The sequence below is a fragment of the Macrotis lagotis genome, chromosome 5, assembly GCF_037893015.1.
Source record: "Macrotis lagotis isolate mMagLag1 chromosome 5, bilby.v1.9.chrom.fasta, whole genome shotgun sequence".
Taxonomy (NCBI): domain Eukaryota; kingdom Metazoa; phylum Chordata; class Mammalia; order Peramelemorphia; family Peramelidae; genus Macrotis; species Macrotis lagotis.
In genome coordinates, this window is record NC_133662.1 from 36,811,375 (window position 1) to 36,834,805 (window position 23,431).

Here is a 23,431-nt window from a genome sequence, read left to right on the forward strand (position 1 = left end):
TTGAATTTTTTTTCCATGTAAAGATAGCCCTTTGCCAGATGTGATAATTTTATATATTCCTTGCTTTTACCTAATGAATTACAATAAGCTAATGGATGCTGAATTATTAAGCTACCTTTCTATGGCAACACTGGAGTATTTTGGTGGTCTCATTCCTGCAAATGCTCCCATCTTAAATGCCATCTCACAGTGAATGACTTTGTGGAAAGCAGTGTCTTGTCCTAAAAGGTTATGTATATTTGGAAAATAACCCAAAGACTGTAGCCTTCACATTTCAATTCTGTTTTTGGTCTTTCAGAACTAGCATAAGCATGGAAAGTGCTTTTGTTCTTGATCTCTAATCCAATTGATATTGCTTCTTCTTTTGGCTCTATTTCCCTCACAGATCTCTCACCCAGCTACAGAGACTAAAGGAACTTGATTTAGGAAACAATGAAATCTTTAATTTGGTAAGCCTCTGTTGGAAGGAAACACAAACACAAAAACAAACACAAATAAAATATTCATCCCTATTAAATGTCACATGGGTGAGCTAGGACCAAAGTCATTCAGGGCTTTTGAATAAAGATGGTAAGATGCCACTAGCAAACCAGCTGGGTAAAGTAGTTTAGATGAGTTAATAACAATGGATAGGCAAGGGAACTGGAATTTTAAAATAGAAAAGAGAAGGAAGGAAGTGGTACCTTAAAGTTTTGTGAAGGCAGAGGAGTACTGATGATTGAGCATGAAATAGAATGAGCATTGTATCCTCCTGAGGACATACTGATGATAGAATCTCAGGATTTTTCAAGCAAATCCATGGAAATCACTATTTCAGAACAAATCTAATTATGAAATATATCTGCTTCCATTTTATCTTTTGGTAAATTACTCTTTACCATAGGATTTATTTATTTATTTTTTTTGGAGGTTTTTTGCAAGGCAATGGGGTTAAGTGACTTGCCCGTGGTTACACACTAAAGTAAGTTTTAAGTGTCTGAGGTCACACTTGAACTCAGGTCCTCCTGACTCTTGGACCAGTGCTCTATCTACTGAACCTTCTTGCTACCCCGTGATTTTTTCTTATTAAAGATACACCAAATACATTTTGTAATACTAGAATTGATGACAATTATAAACTTCTGTTTTTCCTCTTGACCATAACTTTATTTTGACTGTTTTAGCCAGAAACAATTGGAGCACTCTTACATCTCGAGGATCTCTGGTTGGATGGAAATCAGCTGTGTGATTTACCTCAGGTAGATTATAATTTTATATCAATATAATCAAATTTTATATCAATATAATCAAAATATTGTTATATATCAATATAAAACAAAACACAAATTCAGTTTGTAACTAAAAAGAGGAATTTGCTAAACTGAGGAGGAATAATTAAATACATTTGAATGAAGATTTTTTTATATGCTGTTTATTATGGTTTTTTAATAAGAAAATTAAAATTCTCAATCATTCCTTTCAATAGACTGTGAAATCTTAGAAGAGCAAGGACGTTGGGGGGAGCAGGAGAGAAATAAGTTAGTGGGAAGGGGCCGATTTTAACACACAACAACTAGTACATAGTATGATTAATAAATGCTTATTGGCTTGAGAGAGTTTCCTGATATTTGGGAAAACCTGTTATCTATATTAACCTAGCCTACTTTGAACTCAATAGATTTCTGGGTGAATTCTGAGATGTGTCTTATGTTGGAATATATTTCTGTAACACTTTAGAGGGTGCCAAAAGCTTTGGAGTCATTTAAACTACTTACTTCTCTTAAGACTCCAACAATAACAGATGTAAAAGGAATGTAAAAAAACTATACTTACATGTTTCTCTTAAGTATTGCAAGTTGATTTGTTGACATGTGGTAGGTGTTTTTCTTTTGTTATTACTAAATATAAAAGCCATGTTCTGAATAAAGTTGGGTCTCAAACAGATCTCAAAGTATAATAGCTATTTTATGTAGCCATAATAAGCCGACTCTTCCATATGGTGACCAGAGACAACTTTTAAAAAATGTCTCTTTTTATGAATTTGCCATAGTTTTTGCTCATACTATTCCAGGGTTGATTTCTACTCTTTATTGTCCTTTATTTCCTTCTCTTTTTTTCCTATCTCTGAGTTCTGTTTTTTACTACATACTAAAACCAGTTTTTAGTTTAATAATTCTACGTAGATGATTGATATTAAAGATTTGTACAACTGAGTGATAAACACCACTACACTTATGGAATAAAACGAAAGTAGGAGCACTGTGCTTCATCACTGATGCATTAAAAAAAAGAGATAGGAATCTATTAAAAATTATAGCACAGTTTTATACATGTTAAATGGATAACAAATACATACATAAATGCTCCTATACAATGGTAGCAACATCCTCTGTTTTAAATGATGCTTAACCTGTGCCCCAATTCACACTTGTCCAACAAGCTAGAAGGTCAAGACTTAATGGGTTACAACTTCAAGGTTGGAGACCTGAGCCATGATAGAATGTAGGGACTGGGTAAGTTTACCACAATTCCTACTGCATAAGAAGACATACTATATAAATAATGCATTTTACTTTATGGAAGTAAGCTTTTGAAGAGTTGCAACTTGTGAGTTATTGTGTAGTGATAATGTTTCCTGTGTTTTCTCAGTGTTTCTTAAGGAAGAAACATACATATAAACATACTCAACATTCAAGTTGTGCTCAAAATATTTCCTAATATATCGGTTATATTGCAACATATTTTCACTTTTCAAAAAAAGCAATATGGCTGAATTGTCTCTATAGATTGATTTGTTTAATTGTATTGATCTGATTGTAATGAATATTTTTAATCATGTCTTTGGGAGTAACATTTATGTCAGTGAACATTTATGAATCTATCTACTATGTGCAAGGCAAACTTTCTCTGTCCCTTTTAACTTAACAAAGAAAAACCCCTTGAGTGATATTATGAGTACATGTGTAGTTTTGTTTTTCCATCATCCTTTATAAATCACATGAATCCATAGGAGTAAATGTCACCTCTCTCTCAATGGTTACCATAACATGGTCCTTTTCTGGGTTAATAAGCCTCTATTGAATTTCTGAATTGGTGGGATCAAAAGTTTCTAGGATAGTGAAATGAAAGGTAATCATTAGCTGATATGGGTTGAACAATTAATTTGTATTTGGAACTGGATAGAAAATTACTGGGAAATTCCAGGGTGGAGAAAACTGGGAGTGGTAGTTATTTTGGGGGACAGAGAGGAGGGAGAAGTGGAAATCTTGAGAATTAAAGAACACCAGCTGAAGGGTGGGGAAACCTAAAAATATATCTTTATATATGTACACATGTAAATATATACTCCTCATAATAGAAATTTTGTTTATGAGCTTTACAATCATTTGACTTAATTTATAACAAGCTATACTTATGTTTACAAGTATGCATGTACAGTAAATTCCTACTTCTCCAAAATCTACACTACCAGAATGGTTCATTAAATCTAAATTCTTGTAATCTTGATTTAAAAATTACAAGGAAAGAAGTTGATAAATAAGGTTCCATGACCTCATTTGAGATTTCCTTGGCAAAGATGCTGGAGGGGTTTGCCACTTCCTTCTTCATCTCCTTTTCCAGATAAGGAAATGGAGACAGAGTTAAATGATTTGTCCAGGGTCACACTTGCTAGTGTGACATAAGATTTGAACTTGGATCTTTTTGACTCCAGGCCTAGAATCCACTGAGCCACCCCAGTTCTAGTTTTTAAACTGAAAGGTAAATATTTTATGATTTCTTGAAGTGTTTTCTCCAGTTTTCTACAGAATAGCTTTCAGCTAGAAGTCTGTAGATTTGAGTGCACTTATGTCAGAAGATAATTGACCTAAGCATAATTTTACCAGAGATGAGTTTGTTATCACTGTATTAAATACATGTATCATCTTAGAGAATAATCCATTCAAATATGACTTATTGAAGTAGAGTTGCTTGTGTGATCTTGAACAAATCATTAAAATTCAAATCATCTGTAAAAATAGTGATGACAATATCTTATTTTGTATAGGAGGATGGCCAAATAAGAGAGCAGCATAGTATAGTGGGAAGAGTATTGATTCTAGTGCCAGAGAAGTGAGTTTCAAATACTTTCTCTGTATATCCTTGGTAAGTCTTCCTTGTTCTGAGCTTCCATTTCATCATCTGTAAAATAAAGGCGGTTCGCCTAGATAATTTTCAAGGGACTTTCTCTTCAAAATCCTAGAATCCTAATTATTTCTAGAAGATTGTATAATTTTAGAGTCTTAGTTTTAGTCTTTTTTCATGAAAATGTGTCTATGGCTTCAATTCAGTTGTTAGCTTTAAGTGAGTTTCAAAATTTAGGAAATATGTCATTCTAACTCTTCCTTTGGGAATTTAATGGTGTGAGGCTGTTTCAGTACATTCCAGTGCAAACAATCCTTGCATGTTTGAACAGGATTTTCTTTTTCTGTGTCATTAATGTAGGAAATAGGAAACTTGAAAAACCTGTTGTGCTTAGATGTCTCGGAAAACAAGTTGGAAAGACTTCCTGACGAGATCAGCGGCCTAGCTTCCCTAACAGATTTAGTCATTTCTCAGAATTTGTTGGACTTTCTTCCTGATGGTATAGGTAAATATGAAACCCACCTGGGAACTAAGCTACTTGTTCTGAAATGTACTATATACATTGTGTGTGTGTGTGTGTGTGTGTGTGTGTGTGACAGAGACAGAGAGAGAGAGAGAGAGAGAGAGAGAGAGAGAGGATTAGAGACAGGATTAATTTCTTATTGAGTTCCTTTTCAGGTTACTTATGTAGGAGGTATGCACATCTATGCTATTGATTTATTTACTCAACAAACATTTTTTTAATTTTAGAAAATTTTTTTGCTCTCTTGATATTTACACTGTCTACTTGTCCCTTTCTAACTTTCCACTCTTCATTCTGTTCCCCTTCCCTGAGTGCCATCCCTTATAAGATCCATTGAACATTTTAAAGGTTTACCATTCTTTGATGGATAAGATAGTGATAACTAATACCAAATGGAAAACTGATAACAAGCTGTTTTATAAGATTTGAGGAATGATAAACAGTTGACCCTCCTATTTCCTCACTCAAGAAACTTCAATGACTCCCAAATGCTACAAAACTCTTGGGTTTGGCATTTAAAGCCTTTCACAGTCTTGATGTGGTCTACCTTTCAGATTATTCATATCATCTTCCTTCATGCTAGGAAGGTGCACTGTTGCCTCACCTGTGCTTCTTAGAATCCCTAACTTTCTTGAAAGCTTAAATCAGATGCCTTCTGTAAATAGCTTATTCTTTTCTCTTTCTCCATTCTCCCATTCCCTACTACTTTATATATTTTACACAGTTATCCATTCTACATATTCATGAAAAAATTTCTTTGTGTTTGACCTTTTGCAAAGATTGATAATTTGTGGAAGTAGAATTTTCTTTCAACAATTTCTGGTACTTTGAAAAAAAGCCAAATTATCGCCTCATGAATAAATTATTGCTATCCGTTTCAGTTATATCTGACACTTTGTGACCCTATTTGGGATTTTCTTGGCAGAAATACTAGAGTAGTTTTCCATTTCCTTCTCCAGTTCATTTTACAGATGAGGAATTGAGGCAAACAGGGTTAAGTAATTTGCCTCGGGTTATGAATAAAGACTTCATGATTATCATCATCATCCTCATAACTGACTTTTAGATATACAGAACACTTAGAGTGTCTCATTAGATCACTTGATAAATGATGATTGTTGTCACTCCCTTTGTAACAAAAGAAGAAACTGAGACTGATATTGATTAACAGATTTGTTCAGTGTCTAAGGAAAGACTTAAAACCCAGATCTTTCTACCATAAGGTAACACTTTATTTTTAAATATATTAAATGAAATAAATATATTAAATAAGGAGGAATAATAGTAATGGATCACATTTATATTATTATATATAAAGTAATTTTTTCATGAACTTTTAAAGAAGATAGTAGAAAACATTGTCATCTTCATCATACACAGGGAGACACTTGGTTAAATGGTTAGCTCAAAGTTGCTTAGTTAGGAAAGGGCAGAGCTAGGATATTATTGTCTAATTCTGGGGCTAGAGCTCTTTTAACTAATACCCCATGTGGTTCTAGCATATATCAACAAAATATTTTGAAAAATTGAGAAACCATGAATTTTAATTATGTAATATTACCAAATTTAAATACCTGAAAAGAGTTGTAGGAAACTATTACACAAATATTTATGTCTACCTCCCTTCTTGAATTTGTGATATCCTCTAATAATAAAATTTCAGCTCTGGCCTTTGTATGTATGACAGAGGACTGAAAAGCACAGAGTGTGACATGGAGCAGTGTCAGGTAAATAAAATTTATGAGACTTTAGTCACTGCTTTGAAAATTGGCCAAAAGGGGGAAAAATTATAAACAAATGATGCATTATTCATCAAGGATTAAGTAAACTCATCTAATAGATGATAGGCAGTGTAGGTGAGTGAGTAAAAGTTGACCTTAGAGTGGGGAAGACTTGGATTTCATGATGCCCACTTCTGTCACATACTGGGAAAATCACTTATAAGTGATTTACTTGGTGCCCTCGGCAACTCTCTAACACAATAGGTTCCCCTTTCTGAGAAGTAGTCATCTGGGTTCTCTCTGGGCAAACTAAATCACCAATTTGGACCTCTCCTCCCTTTTCCAAAAAAGATTTTTAAAATTCTGAAGTAAATTCCTAAGTTAGGCAGGAAGGGTGCATTGTACAGTTAATGGTGATGTGCTGTCACACAGGGAGGGTGACAAGCCTTTGGGAATATCACTACCGAATTAATGATTGCACAGGCTTGCACATGGATCCAGTGGAACTCTTTGAAAACAAAGCACTTTCCTCCACTCTCTGTGACAGTGGTGCACAAGATGAGACTGATGCTCTTTTTCCCCAAGGGTGATTATTTCATCTTTAAGATAGGGGTTGTATTCTAACTTTGCTTTGGAAAGGGCTCATTAATGCTGACTGGTCTCAGTATATAATAAAGGGCAACTTCATTATTTTCCCAGACTTGATTTATAGTTATTAAGAGCTGATCACTTTTATAGTATCTTAAGGCTTAAACAGGGCTCTCATAATAATAATCAAATTGTGTCTCTATCAATGACTACCTTTGTGATCGTAGCCTGTGAACTAAGGTGACTCTGGTACAAAGTGGACAAAAAGGGATTGAAGCAAAAAATGTCAACATACATTTTAATGCTCAAAGACTTTTGGGTCATACTGTATAATGGATGTGAGATATGGGAGAGATTGAAATACCAAGGATAATTTGGAAATTTTGATCATATTGCCTTTGATGAAGATAGAAAATCTTTACATGTTCCTACCTGTCTTTCATTCATTTGTTCAATGTGATTGTTTTATCTAATATATATATATATATATATATATATATAAAATATTTTCCCTGGTACTTAACATAGTGATACAAAAATATAAAGATAAGAAAGGCATGGTCTATTCCTTTCAAAGTTAAATTAAACAAACATCTATTAATAAATAAGACACTGTGATAGACCCTGGAGATACAAAAACAAAATATTATCCTCCCTCAGGCAGATTACTTTCTCCTGGGAGGAAATAATGTGTGCACTCTTAAGCAAATGCAAAGTAATACGAAATAATTTCAAGAGGGAGAGACTTATTAACTAGGGAAGAATAATGGAAACCCCCCTGGAGGAGGTAGCCTCTGAGTTATGCCCTGAAAGATGTGCAAGATTTTAAGTGGGAGAGATAAGGAGCAAGGATGTACCAGTTTCTACATTTTGGAATGATTGCTTTGTAGCTAACATGCTATTTTCATCTTGTGTTCAAGAATCCATTTAAAATATATTATTGAATCATTTGGTAAATAAAATCTTTTCATAATTTAAGAAGCTGAATGAACTAATATTAAAATAGCCCCTCTCCTGTTCCTAGTATGAATAAAACATTGAATGTTTGCTCAAAGAGCAATGAACTGAAGCTTCTCCCCTTCCCCCTTTCATCTGTGCTTGGAGGGGAGGGACAGTAAGGGATGGAAAAGTAATGAACTTCTGGTATGGAAACATCCTCCATCAATGTCACTTAGTGTGGCAACTCTTCAGTATCTTACAGTTTTAACCACTATGTGTCAGAGGAAGACTTTGGATCCTGGTCTTCCTTAACACCAAGGTCAGCTCTTCAAGTGTCCTAAAATGTTACCGAAGTTTTAAATTTTGAGACATGAAACTTTTGGGATATTCTGTACTTTAACAGATTTCCTCTCCATCTGATGTTTCATCTGATGTTTCCATTCATTTTAAAATTATATTCTTATAGGAAAGTTAAAGAAACTGTCTATCTTAAAGGCTGATCAGAATAGACTCGTGCAGCTAACGGAAGCAATTGGAGAATGTGAAAGCCTCACAGAGCTTGTCCTCACTGAAAATCAGCTTCTGGTGAGTGAGTTCATATTACTCAACAGTGTTGTTGCTTACAGTTAGGGAGGGAGGGAGGCCAGTCCACAGACTTGGTTATTTAGTGAAATCTTGATAAGAAGACTCCATACAGTTGGTGTTGGGCTGAAATGACCTTTTTTACTTTTGGGCCACATTGTCCACTAAAAACGTGTTAAGAGCTGAATATAGAATTTGATATTTATGAATAAAATTTAACTCATATTACCTATAATAATAAATTACCCATAATAATAATTACCCATAATAATAAAATATAATAATGTCATATGAATGGATTGTGGGTTGGACACATCTGCTCCTAAAGAAAAGATTTGTCCATTATACTAATTCATTTAAAGGTGATATTGTAACAGTGTTTTCCAGCAAATTGTTTTGTAGTACTTATTGCTTTATATGACTTAGAAAATACTCATTTCATATTATCTTTATTGGTCAAAGCACTTTCTTTTAAGTAATAATATTTTTATCCTTTTTATAACAGTAATGAAAGTCTATTCATAAATTTAAGTTATTCTCAGTTGGTCTTTATTAGTGACATTTGGAATAATGATTTTGTCTTTGAATGCCACATTTAGGAGTAATTTTCCTATATGCCACTTTATGAGTTACATTCATGTAGTATAGAAAAAAATAAATGTACTCACATTTTTTTTTAAAAAATGACATTAAATTGGTCACTTGGCAGTCACCAGAGAATTGTAAATTTTTAAAGTAGGAAAGACTTTAAAAATCATCTAATCTAAATCCTCCATTTTATTGATGAGAAAACTTAGGCTTAATGAGGGGAAAGACCTTGTCCAAGGTTATATAGTGATTTTAGTGGTAGAGTAATTTGAAGTAGATCCTTGTGACTCCTACTTCAACACTCTTGACTTCCTAGTCTAGCGTTTCTCCCATTCTCATCCCTCAGTTGCTATAGGATTATTACTTTACATCTATTCTGATTTATCTTGTGTGTACCTCTTCATATATACACACATATATATGTCCCATTAGAAAGTAGGTTCCTTGAAGTCAAGAACTGGCTTGTGTTTTTTTTCCCCCTTTTTTAATCCCTAGGGCTTTGCAGAGTGTCTGACATACTGTAAGAAGTTAAGAAATGCTTGTTGAATGGTTGATGATGCAAACAGTATACCTTAAGTCAGATTTCCCTACTGTGTTGTGTTTAGTGAGCTTCAGTTCTAGTTTGTGATGCCCTTTGGGACCTGGAGCTCTTTAGTCTCTAACCTAAGAGTTTTGTCCATCATTAGTTCCACTAAAGGGTATGAGCATGGAATGTTCCAGATTGTGAAAGTTTAGAAGTAACTTGATTTGTCAGCAGATGAAAGACTTGCCCTTGCAGGTAAGACCCCATTAATCAGATGTTTTGATGAGCTGATATTAACATTAACAGCTTTTAGTACCATGTAGCTCTATGACCATGAAAACATGTAATTGAAAGGGTTAGTCACATTGGATACTGCTACTTTTCCCTGTCTCTGGGGACATAAAAATATAGATTTAGAATTGGAAGAGAGACCATCTAAGCCATCTGGTCCAACTCCCTTATTTTAACTGATGAAGAACTGAAACACAGGGTTTGAATTCAGATCTTTCAGACTCTTAAGTCCAGTATTCTTTCCACTCCTCCAAAATACCTGTAATCCAAATAGAAAAACAGTGATGAAACTGAGATTGGTAGGAGTAAAGTGCTAAACATCTACAATGTCTCTTACTAAATGACCTTGGCTTTCTTCTCACCTCCAGTCTATTTCTTTTTTAATTCTAGAATTAGCATAGATAAATATGCCTGTAGCTCCCCTTATGCTTTAAATATATCTCAAAGTCCTGAGACCCTATAATAACAATTACTATTTATACTTCGATAATAATATAACCCCTTCATCCTTTTTTACTTGTCTTTTAGAAGGCTCCTGAGTATGTTATTCCTCTGTCTTCTTTCTCTTCTTTTCTGTTCTGTTTTCTCTTCTTTTTCCATCTTCCTTTATCTTTTCATGTTATAATATACCTTTAAAAGAAAATTTTAGTTTTTTATTTAATAAATGATTTGCCATTTATTTGTTTCTTTTATTTATTTCCTATTTTTATCTTCCTTCTTATATATTCTCCAGTTCTCCTACTCTCTCTTTTTTCTTCTCTATTCCTTTTCTTCTTCTCTTTTCACCTTTCCTTTTCTTTCTTTTCCTCTTCCTTTTCCTTCTTTTCCTTCCTACCTTTTTTCATTCTTTCCTCTATGCCATATGTGGTACCAGAGGAATTAACACCTATTTTAGAGACAGAGGAATTTGGTTCAAATCCTGGTTTCACCACTGCCTATATGAATTTGGACAATCCATTTAAATCCTCTGGGCCTAATTGATTGATTAGTTGGTTGTTGTAGTCTTTTGTTCTCAAAGAAGATCATAATGACAGCACTATGGTGGAATCAAGGTACAGTGTATTCAATTGTGGTTGATCAAATCAATATGAGCTCAGAAAGCTTAACCATAATCAGGCACAAATTGTCCATATGAACATTTGGACAGGGCCTAATTACTATAAAATGATAAGAGTGAACTAGATGACTTTGGAACACTAAGCTCAGAATCTATAGATTTCATGAAGATGCTATTTAAGGTGTGTGAGACAGGTACAAAAAAAGTTGTAGGTTGTATCCAAACAGGAGTAGCAAATTTAGGGGTAAACGTGCTGAAGCACATGTGTTGGAGGACAGCAGTCAATTGGTAGCATTTTAAATCATAGCTTAGATTGTGAGCCTTTTCCATGTATGTTGAAATTTACCAATTTCTTTGCTGGATATTCAATTTAGATGAAAAAGTTCTGGTTAAGACTAAGCAAGGTTTAAATTATTGTAAAAACTGCAGATAGCCAATTCAACATCCTTCTATTCCTTTTTCTACTATTATACTTAGTTCTTTTCTCTCCTTCCTATGACTTTCTCTGCCCAAGTCAGATCAGTATTCCAAATGGCAACCCCAGCTATATGCCTCCCAGAATAATTTCTATCCTTCTGTTACAAATAGGATAGCAGCATAACATGGTGGAAAGAACTTGAGGATTTAGAGCCAAAGGCTCTAGGTGCATAATTTGACTACCTAGGCATATCTGGACTTTGGAGGCTGGAGTTGGTGGTTTCTATGACCCTTCCCAGCTCTAAAATTTTTAATCCTAGTCCCAGAAAGCTATGGTTGTGTGTCCTGTTGGAGATTAGTACCATCTCTTTTTTCATTTGGGTATTTTCCTATCAGACAGGTAGCACAGCAGATAGGCTGCTGAGTCTAGATTTAGACCAATTTGAATTCAAATCTTGACTAAGATACTAGCTGTGTGACCTGGCAAGCCACTTAATCTTTTTTGTTTCAGTTTCTTCATCTGTAAAGTGGGAATCAAGTGAGACAATAATTATATAATAAAGTTAAAATAAAAATTAGGAAGTACTTAGCTCAGTGACCAGCACATATAAGTGTATTACATAATGAGCAGTACATAAATACTAGCTATCATTATTGTCATCATCATCATCATCTGGCTTCAGACACTAGTATGTGTTCTTGAACAAGTCACTTAAACACTGTCAACCTCAGTTTTCTCATCTGAAAAATGGGGATGGATAATAATAATAATAATTACAAAGATGTTATGAGAACAATGCAATAATATTTGTAAGTTTTAAAATTAGGCTGTATTGAGTATTGTTATTGTTATTATTATCATTATTTTCTGTTATCAGAAATGAGAATTTTGTTAAGGTCAGTAACCTCCTAATTTCAAAACTTAGCTTATTTAAACCCATGCCCCTTGCAAAGACCCATGTAATATAAGAGCTAGCATGATAATAATATAACTTGTAATATATTAATAATCACAAAAATAATTATATTAAGGTCACCAGTTAAAGAATAATTATTGCTTTCTCTTGAAAAATAATCCTTGAGAACCTTTTAAAACTCCTTTGGCATAGGTAATAAATAAAGCATATTTTCTTAACAGTAATTTTTTGTTGTTATTAAAACAGACATTGCCCAAAAGCATTGGAAAACTAAAGAAGTTGAGCAACCTGAATGCAGACAGAAACAAATTAGTGTCTTTACCAAAAGAGGTATGTATGTTTACAAAGATATTGATATTTTTGAAAAGGGTAAACATTCAGAGTTTTGACATATATTTATTATTATTTTTTTTTGCAAGGCAATGGGGTTAAGTGGCTTGCCCAAGGCCACACAGCTAGGTAATTATTAAGTGTCTGAGGTTGGATTTGAACTCAGGTACTCCTGACTTCAGGGCTCGAGCTCTATCCACTTCACCACCTAGCTTCCCCTATAAATTATTTTTTAATTGTGTACTTTAATCAGTGAATGAGAACTAGTAATGGTATTATACTAACAGAAAGGTTTGTGTTCAGGACAAATGGGTAATGAGTGTGGACAGCTATTATAAAGTTTTGAATATAGAATTTAGTATTATAAACATGATAGAGATTGTGGAGCCATTCTAGGTCTTGGAGCACAGGAATAACATTGAATGATTGTTAATAATCTGGTATCAGCAGGATTGAAGCTGAGATGTCAGTGAGGTTTAAAATTATGAAATCCTGGATATAAATTCCTCAAGGACTTGAACAATTTTATTTTTGTTCATAAGCATAGTGTTTGACTTAATAAATGCTTAAATTTATGCTAAATAAGTTTGTGGATTGAGTGGTTGGTTGGAGAAGTGAAAAAAAACTTTTAGAAAGAACTGAAATCGACTCTAAAGTTTCAAGACAGAGAGTACACTGTTTTCATCGATAGAAATGGGTAAAGGATCCATTTTAGGGAAGAAAATTGTGAGATGGAATTTTTACCTAGTAAGTTTGGAGTGATGGTGAAATATCCAAGCAGAGCTTTCCTTTAGACTATTGAAAAAATGAATCTAGAATCTATATGAGGCATAGGGAGTATAGAGAAACATTTGGAAGCATTAGCTAAAGAGGGGATGAGATAAAGGAGGGAATAAACCTAAAAGTGCAAGGATAAGGGAGAAGAGCAGGCACTAATAACAGGTTAGTAGTTGTCTGTGTTCCAGAATCAAGGATTGATAAAGCAGAAACTATCTGGGACTAGGAAATTGTATTTTGCATAGTTCCAAGGAGTCTGGTATGCTTGTGACATAAACGTCTAATTTACTGGTTCTGAGGCTTAGACTAGGGAAGAATCCCAGAGTAGTGAGGGAAGACTGATGTGGGAAGAATTTGAGTCTTTGAAGGTCCTGGTGAGGTATGTATGTGTGTGTGTGTGGCGGGGAATGGGGGTGGGAGGAAGACTGATTAAGTAGATTTGGTGGGTGTGAAAGTGTGGTGAGAACTTGTATTTAGAGAGGAGTAATATGGAGCTAGGGGCAGCTAGGTGGACCAGTGGTTAGAGAAATAGACTTTGAGTCATTATTTGTCACCTTAGATTTAATATATTTTCTTTCTCTAAAATTTTTAATATTTAATTTAATTTAAATATTTAAATATTTAATATTTAACATTTAAATCTAAATTTTCCATTATTTCAAGTGTTGTTTCTCTTTCTTCACCTCAAATATTGAGAAGTTTGACTTACTGTAGATTGATCCAGATCAAGATCTATGTGCTTTTAGTAGATAGTTCAAGTAAAGGTGCCTTGCTTTCATAATTTCTAACTTTTGATCAAGCTAAAGTGGCTCTCAGTTATACAGCCTCCCTTTTCTTCTTTTCCAAGGTAGGTTGTCCTCAAATTTCCTAGATGCTTTCCTTCCTCCCTTTTGGTTCAGGTTATTCTAAAACATCCATTCATTGGACTGCAGGCCACCTTGCTGGACCTGGAGCTCCTGCTGAGCACATGCTAGGGTTCCTCAATGAATTTTTTAGTTTTTATATGTTTCTTCTTTTATTTTAGCAGGGGAGGATGACTTTGTAAATGAAATTATACTCTGTGTGACTTTGGACATATCACATAGCTTAGTCTATAAAATAAAGAGGTTTACTGGGTGGTTTCTAGGATCCCTTTAGCTCTAAATATGTGATTCTGTGAAAATTAGTTTTATTAAATTGCCTTGGCAATTTAATTTTGGGCAGGTAAATGGCTCAGTGGATAGAACTCCTTCCGTAGAGTCAGAAAACCTGAATTCAAATTTTCTAACTCTGTGACCCTGGGCAATTCACATAACCCCATTTGCCTAAATTGTAAAATAAACTGGAGAAGGAAATGGGAAACTGCTCCAATATTTTTGCCAAGAAAACCCTCAAATAGGTCATAAAGAGTCAGATTCAACCAAAAAATAATTAAACAACAATTCAACCTATTTTGAATTCTTTCTTCTTTACCTATTTTTATGATGCATATGGCTCTCTGCTTTCTGAATGTAGGTGTCCAATTTTGAAGTACTTAGCTCAGTGACCAGTGCATATAAGTGTATTACATAATGAGCAAATATTTTTTGTCCTCATTGTCTTATAATTTTTTGGTAAATATCCTTAAAATGTTCTGATTATAGCACTGTGTTTAATCTTAAATATACTAGGGCAATTTCCATTTCTAATTGTTGGGGTGATTTCCAGACTCTAAAGAATTTTCATTTTCATATCCTGTCCCTTTTCTGTATTTTCCCTCTTGTGTTTTTTCTCCTCTTCTCCTTTAACAACATTGAATTTTTTGGATTTTTTAAAAAATGAAACTTTCTGCATCCATTTATGCAAACACTTGATAAATGAAGGGGAAAATGTGCTGAATATCTGTCTATAAGTCTGTGTTATAACGGCTTAGCAATCCCATAAGAAGACTTTGAGCTCTTGACCCCAAAGGTTGAGCTGGAGCAGCCAAGCCACAAAGAGCATTCTGGCCCTCTTTGCGTCATAGTGGTCACTGCTATGGCTGTCTTGCTTTCTACCCTGAACCTTTCTGGGATGTGAGAGTGGTTGCCTTGGAATGTCTGTGTGTAGCCCTTCTGCTTTTGTGGCTCCCTGTGTGCTAGCTCTGCCTTCAAGCTAGATACCATCTAATCAAGTTCTGCTATTGTTAGATTCTGTGTTGTTTTCTGAAAATGAGCACTTTCCATTACAAGAAGTTGATTGACACTCTGAGGGTGGAGGGATGTGCTGAAATGCAGACCCTTTCTACTTGCACAGTTTAAGTGGGATTGATAGAAATGTGCAGTTTTTTGAGTCTCCCCCCCCCCTTTTGGTTTGTTTTGAAAGATAGCATTGTTTGTTGTCATTTTGACATGGTTTCCAGCTCTTTCTTGTGAGTTATTCTTAAAAAAAAAAAGGGAGGAGAAATATATGTACCGTCTGCTTCAAGATAATGTTTTTTATATGTTTGTGGCAATATTTGTATTGGCAGAAAATTTGTCATTCAAATGAATGTCTCTTGTTTTCTTAATTGTTAGCTGCTTGGAAATTTTTAAAAGTCAGGTAACCCTGTAAGTATTGTTCAGCTTATGGTCTCACTAATAGCTTTCATTCTATGATTTGAATGCATGATTATTTCACCCCAGCTGGATGCTTTGCTGTGTCCCTCTTTGTCACCACTGGAAATTTCTGTTGTAATTTTGAACTTTGCTCATGGCTGCATGGCCCTTAACCCAACTTGACTTTCCCTGTGTTGGATATATTCAGATTTTTCACTCTCACAAGAATGCTTTTTTCTATGAATGAAACATTCCCAAGTGATTCAGAATTCTGTGAACAAGAAAACACCACTGATGAATCATCTGACTTGCACTTAATAGCCATTTGTCAGTGCCATTCTGCCTCTTTGATGGAAAGATTTTATTTACTTTCTTTACTATACTAACCTTGCTTGGTTTTTTTTCCCTCCCAGTCACATCATCTGTTCCCATATATAGTTCTCAATCTCTTACATAAATAGAGATGCTTTGAAAGAAGGTGACATCATCAATTAGCACCCTCTAAGAATGAAGAAGATAGAGCAGGAAAGGCATGGGAAGCCACATGATTGGAATAATAACTGGAAATGCAGGGCAAACAGCCTGGGATAGCAGAAGGAGTGATGGATTTAGTCAGAAAATTGGTTCAGACCCTGCCTTTGCTACTTACTGCTGGTTAAGCTTGTGCAAGTCTCTTCCCATCTTGGAAACTCAGCTTTCTCATCCCTAAAGTGGAAGGTTTTAACTTGATCCTGAAGGTCTCTTATCACAAGTTTATTTTAGATTATGTTTGTATATATTGTTAAATTTATCAGTTAAATATTTTAAGAGTGCAATTCAATAAACTAATTTAACTTCTGTGGCCAGAAAACAATCTGGATAGTAATGGTATATAGTCAATTGTTGGATTCCTGCCTCACCTCTTAGTCCTTCACTTAATTCAAAATGAAATTCACTTTAACTACTCTGTGCTAATTTCTTCTTTGTAAATTGAAGTGGGAGGGGCGGCTAGGTGGCAGTGGATAGAGCACTGGCCTTGGAGTCAGGAGTACCTGAGTTCAAATCCCACCTCAGACACTTAATAATTACCTAGCTGTGTGGCCTTGGGCAAGCCACTTAACCCCATTGCCTTGAAAAATCTAAAAAAAAAAAAATTACATTATGTAAACACCTTGGAGGCAGGAATTGCCCCTCTCCATTTTATTTTGTTCCACCTATATTTACCAAATTATAAGATTTTAGATTCTTTTTGACTAAATGAATAAAGAAGAAGAATCTGAAAACTGAAAAGAAGTTTGTTAATAATAAAGTAGGGCTTTCTAAGAGCACTCTAACTGCTGTAGATGAAAGACTTTCAAGATGATCAAAAGCTGATTTTCTGTGTACTGTAATTAGTCTTCTGCATAGCAAAGATATTGATTTGGGTCCAGGATAGTAAGGGAACCCTTTCCTCTCTGGGGTCTGCAAACTTTGTAGAATGAGTTAAGAATTTTTAAATACTTTATTTGCCCAAGGGCTGATCCTTGATGTATGTTAGTGACTTCCATTTCCCAATCTTCCTTAATCTTCTACTCTACCCTTTGAATCCTCTCACTCTTTCAATTCATACTTTTTTGTTAACTCCTTTTCATCTTCTCTTTCTCTTGTTTTCTTTCTGTAAATCCTAGCCCTTATTGAAATTCAACTTTCCCCAGATGAAAATATATTTCTTTTATCATTCATTCCAGAACTGACCAGTTCCTTTTCTCTATCCCAGAGAGCCAGGGGGGAGAAATCCTCAGTTTTCTCTGCCTCCTTTGGATTTTGCTGCTATCACTTAGCATAAATCTCTTCCTTTCCTAACTACTTAACCACACTTCCCCCCATATTCTCTGATGACATTGTTCATTCCATCCTCAGTAACTTCGAGATTCATTGTTCCTACTGACATCTGCCTTTTGGTTCTTTGTCCATCCCATGAATCTGCTTATTGACCCCCTACTCTCCCTTTGACCAACTCCAACGACAGTGCCCATGGATTGTTGAGGGTAGAGATACAGAACCTTGAAGTTAGAAAGAACCTCTGGGTTCTCCAATCTCTGCAAGAATCACCACCTTGACATACCTTTATTTGAAGACCTTCAGGGAGAGGCCACCCACCACCTCCTAAAATAGACCATTCCTCTATTGTTTGACCTTCATTTTTAGGAATTTCTTCCCTATATCAAATCTAAATTGACTTTTATTCTGTTATATCAGGTCAAACAAAATGTGAAACTTTTCTATCTTTAAAATCCATAGCTCTGAATTCCCATTTTAAAGCTGGCAAGGATCTGACAGTTCATGTAGTCCTGGCCTCTGATTTAACAGATGGGAAAAGATTCAAAAAAGATTAAATGATCTTTCCTAGATCACATAGGCAGGGAGTGACAAAACTAGCTAGTAGCCTCAGGTTCTTGAATTTTTATAACAGTCAACAATCATTTATTAAGTGTCTACTAATTTGCAGATAAACTGGAGGCTGAGCAAGAGAGAAAAAAACCTATTTTGACTTTGTTTTCATGGATCTCACACTCTTGGGGGAAGAGAGAGACAAGTAAATATAAAGTAATTTGGGGGTGGAGCACTTTAGAGAAAGCTTCACACAAGAGCTGACATCTGAACTAAACCTCAAAATAGAATATAACCTCCATGGGGACAAGGATTGTTTCATTCAGTATCATACTCTGACTTTCCACCTCTCTCTGTCTCCACTTTCCATCTTCATTGTAACTTCCAGTCTTTTGGACTCATTTCTCCTCCTTTCTTGATTGCCGTCAAAAAAAAAATGACTTCTTAAAAAAAAGCAGCCCTAACACCCCCCCCCCCCCCCTTCTGCTAGAAATCAGGAAGAATTCCTATCCATTATCCTCAGATACCCCTTCATTTTTGTATGATAATGCTTATTCATCTTTGTATGACCAGGATCTGGCTCAGCTTAGTAAATGTAGTAGTGTCTAAAAATATTTTGCTTTATTCTTGTTTTAACCTTCTTTAGATATTTTATTTTTTATAAGATTTGTCTTGCTGTATTTATTCCTTTTTTTTTCCTGGGGATGGGAGGATAGTGATGTGACTTCAAACCTCTAATCCCCTCAATCCCACCAAGCATCTGTTTTAGTGCTCATTAGAGATTTGTCTGGGAGCAAATTAAGCATCCGGAGGTCACATAGCCAATACTAGGAGAGGCAGGATTTGAACCCAAATATTTTTAGGCTCCAGGGTCTGTTCTTTCTCTACAGTTAAACTGTCTTTGTTTATTTGCAAACAGTGTAATTCAGATTGATTTCCAGAACCTACAGTTCAGACTAATTCAAAATATAATTAAAAGGTCAAAACATATGGAAACTTCACACTCCTTTGTAATAACTTATTCAGATTTTAAAAGTCTCATGAAATGTGGAGAATAAATATGGAGTCAATATAAATGTGTAACCTAATACCATTTTTTGATGTTATTGCAACAAAAGTCCTTTTTCATCCATTACAGGGCCCTAATTTAATTTGTGGATATTTTTAAGTGTAGGGTGGAAAGAATTGTAAGAGGAAAAGCTAGTAATGAATTTCATTCATCTAGATGACTTTTGCCGTGAATCAAATACCTTATAAAGACTAGGCATTTTTTTTCTTCTCACTATTAACAAGTAAGTTTAGTTGGGTCTTAGTTTATTTACACAATTACTAAAAAGAATTAGGTAAGTTTTGACTCCCATGAAGTGATTTGCTTTGGAAAGCTTTTTTCCCTTGAAGAGAAAAAAGCAGAGGGTTTTTTTAATTTGTATATTTGTATGTATGTGTGCCTGTGAATGTTTGTGAGGCAGGTAGAGTTTCTTGGGGATGGAATGTGACTTTGAAAGTATGACTAAGGTATGTCCCATGAATACTTCACAACAACATGTGCTTTTTTGCTGGCACGAACTAATAAAAGCAGTGGTGGGGTACAGAAACCCGGTAACAATTAAGAGATCAAAAGGTCACATGGCTGCTTTGACAGTACACAACATAGACCAGTTTCTCTCAATACAAATGCCATCCGCCCCTGGACAATGTCTAATGGGTGTGAATTTCGGGTGGGAAAGGAAATGGAAAATGTTAAGGAAGTTCAGAACATAAACATATCATATTAAAAAGATGCTTTAATTGATATTGTGCCCTCTTTTTTTCTCAAAATAAAAAAGTACATGCCAAGTGCAAAATTCAGAGCCATTATTGTCATGTCAAAAAATAGCCAAATAACAAATACATCCAGTATTCATTCCAAGAACCAGAAACATTTCCAGTAAGGCAACTAAAAAAGTAGACTTCTTAATGGGTAGCATTTTCTGTCTATAAATATTTATTTAGCACCTGTAGATACTCCAAGAAACTGAGTTTAAAAAAAACCCCCACAAAAAACAAACCAAAAAAAAAAGCCCAAACTTCAAGGAACCTTCTAGCTGTAGGGAAAAGATAGAAATATAAGAAATAACAGTGACAATACAGCAATATGACATATTCTTGACATAGTCTGTTCCAATCAAATTATTTGAGTATTCTCTATGCCTAGAATGTATTTCTTCTCATTTCTGCCTGCCATAACCCTTTTCCCATTTGAAGACTTAACTGTGAAGCTACCTCTAACCTTTCCTGACCTCTTCCCATCTCACCAAAAGAGTGAGAAATTGGTTTGGAAATAAGAGTGAACATGTTTAAACCTTTCTAAAATAGTAAACTAAATAAGAATATTATCTCTCAGGGACACAGAAATGAAAAGGCTAAAACCTTCAAGTCATGGTCTCTATCCAAGAGGTAAGGGGTCTGGTGAAAGAAGGAATAAAAAGTGAAATAAAGTGTGGTAAAGGTCTTCCTGAAATAGTGGGCAAGGATCCAGAGAACAGAACTAGATTTGAACTTAGGTGCTGACCAGATAAGAGTAATATTGGGATTGATGCCAAAGGCTCTCATATACTTTGGAGAACTGAAGACAAAAGAACAAGAAAAATTATATAAAAAATTAAAGCAGAAAAGTCCTGGGTCCTGGTTATGCTAGTAGTTTGTCTAATTAGACTGCTGCTTGTAAGTAAAAAATTCTTTCAAGATCAGATAGGTAAGAGCCACACAGTGGAGAGTTTCTGAGGTACTAGAGATTAAGGTATTCTGACTCAGATGTTAGTAAAAACAAGATTAACCAATGCTCCTTCAAAAAGGTGGATTCAGGATCCATTTACCCCCATATGTTCAAAGCAAAATTAGTTGGATTCAAGTCATTTTCATATTTAAGATCTTATGATGCACTTGGAACCCTGGTATGGAGGAAACTCTATTGCAAAGTTTGGCCTGATCTGTTTTTGGTTTAAAGCCCTTCCTGAAGACTGTGGTTCTGAGGATGTTTTGGCTCCACTGCCAGAGAGGCCCTGAGAAAGCAGTCCTACTTCATGCAATGGAAGGGCAGGGCAAACGAGTTCCCTCCTAGAGGCTCTGTTCCATTCTAGAGGTACTGCTTTTGACCTCCTTCAGAGTGAAGGTATATTGCCTATAATGGAGAGAAGTAGAAAGAGATGCTTTTAATGGTCAAGACTAATCAATATCAGTTTGATTGGGATGATGATGGTAGTGTTGGTGGTGATAATGATGGTGGTAGTGAAAAAAAAAACTCATTGGCTAGAAGATCTGACTTTGTTTCCATATAATAACTGAGACATATGGGAGTCTATCTTATTGGATAGGCATACTGTGTGGTTCATCCATCATAGTTCCCAAAAATATTTAATGAACTCTTGATAGGGATTTCACAGACTAAATTGTACATTCACCCTTCTGAAATTAATTTATTCAGTAAGCATTCTCTTCAGGCCTCCAAACTTTCGGTTTTGTTGTTTAATATTAATTTTTAAAATTTAATTTGTTTGCTATTTCCTGATTCTTATCTCTTTTTATGCTTGTTATTTCTTATATTTCAAAGGTTTTTATATTATCAAAGGACAGAGAGATAATACAACCTGACCAAAGTTACACAGGCAAAGTATTGCAATCGAAACCACATTGTTTGGGGTGGCTAGGTGGTGCAGTGGATAGATCACTGGCCCTGGAGTCAGGAGTACCTGAATTCAAATCTGGCTTCAGACACTTAATAATTACCTAGCTGTGTGGCCTTGGGCAAACCACTTAACTCCAATGCCTTGCAAAAACCTACCCCCCCCAACATATTGTCTAACTCTAAATTGAATATTCTTTCCATTATGTGACATTTTCTCCTCATTAAACATTTATAAATTTTTAAGATTAATTTTTATTTATTAAGTGGTGATAAATTTAGCTAGTACATGTATCCATTCGTTCATATATATCTGTATATATGTATGTATTTTTACATACATGTATATATATATATATTTACTTTAAAAGCTTTGGAATTTTGATTTTTTGGTTTTTAGCTTGATATTGGAGGTTTGCTTAAAGGAACAAAAATAGGTTAATAGGAAATTGAAAGGTGAAAGAAATCAGCAAACTTTAAATTCATCATACTAATTGATCTAGTTAGCACTGATGTTATAACTCTAGAGCAGATAGATAGAGATGTATATAGAAGGCTGGGTCTGGCATCAGAAAGATGAGTTTAAATCCAGCCTTATTAGCCGTGTGCTCCTGCGGCAGTCAGTTAGTTTCTGTTTGCCTCAGGTTTCTCAACTATAAAATGAGAATAAAAATAGTACCTAGGTTGCAGGTTTGTTTTGAGGATCAAATGAAATGTTATTTGCAAAGCTCTTAGCACACAGTCTCTGCCATGAAACAGTTCCCTTCCCTTAGAGCTAGAAGGGACCTCCGATCATTTTATTCAACTCTCTCATTTAACAGCAAAGAAAATTGAGGCATAATTATCTAAGTTGATATTTGAATCCAAGACTTGTAACTTTCAGAGGCAGTGTTTTTCCACATTCCCATTGGTAGTGATTTGACATCACTGGAAAAATCTTAATTTACACACTTGCTGATTCTGATGTGGAAAAATCTTAATTTACACACTTGCTGATTCTGATGTGGAAAAATCTTAATTTACACACTTGCTGATTCTGATGTGGAAAAATCTTAATTTACACACTTGCTGATTCTGATGTGGTGGTGGTGAAACTGGAATATTCTAAGTTTGCTGTGCTTAACTTTAAGAAAAGAATCCAGATACTATGTTATCTGAATAAAAATATCTTGTGGCTAACAGGACTTATATCATGGCAGAAAGTTGATATCTCTCCTTTTTTCTGTTAAAAACAAGAGTTTCTGATAGAAAAATGCAAAAAAAAGCTTTTTTTTTTTTTTAAAATAGAGAATACAAACTTCTTTTGTTTCCTTTCACTTAGGAAGTCCTTTGGATTTTTCCATGTCTCAGAGAGACATCAATAGTTTCCTTTATGAACCTATCCTAGTAATTGCTTCTAGTCAGGATATAGACCACAGGAAAAATGTGGTGGGTTTTTTTTTCTTTTTGAGGTTCTGTAAGCTGTTGAGTTTAGGATCATAATTTTTCCATCAGTTTCCCTAACCCTATAGGGAAATACAAATTATTTTGCCT

At 34.8% G+C, this 23,431-nt stretch overlaps 1 protein-coding gene across 2 annotated transcripts in view; it reads left to right on the top strand.

Moving 5' to 3' along the window:
* LRRC1 (leucine rich repeat containing 1) overlaps positions 1–23,431 on the top strand; it is a 161,007-nt gene that overhangs the window by 118,300 nt on the left and 19,276 nt on the right. For both annotated transcript variants that reach the window (XM_074237216.1, XM_074237215.1), the window contains 5 exons: positions 386–449; positions 1,164–1,238; positions 4,462–4,606; positions 8,339–8,457; positions 12,494–12,577. In XM_074237216.1, coding sequence (XP_074093317.1) covers positions 386–449; positions 1,164–1,238; positions 4,462–4,606; positions 8,339–8,457; positions 12,494–12,577 — 487 coding nt within the window. The remainder of the gene's footprint in view (positions 1–385; positions 450–1,163; positions 1,239–4,461; positions 4,607–8,338; positions 8,458–12,493; positions 12,578–23,431) is intronic.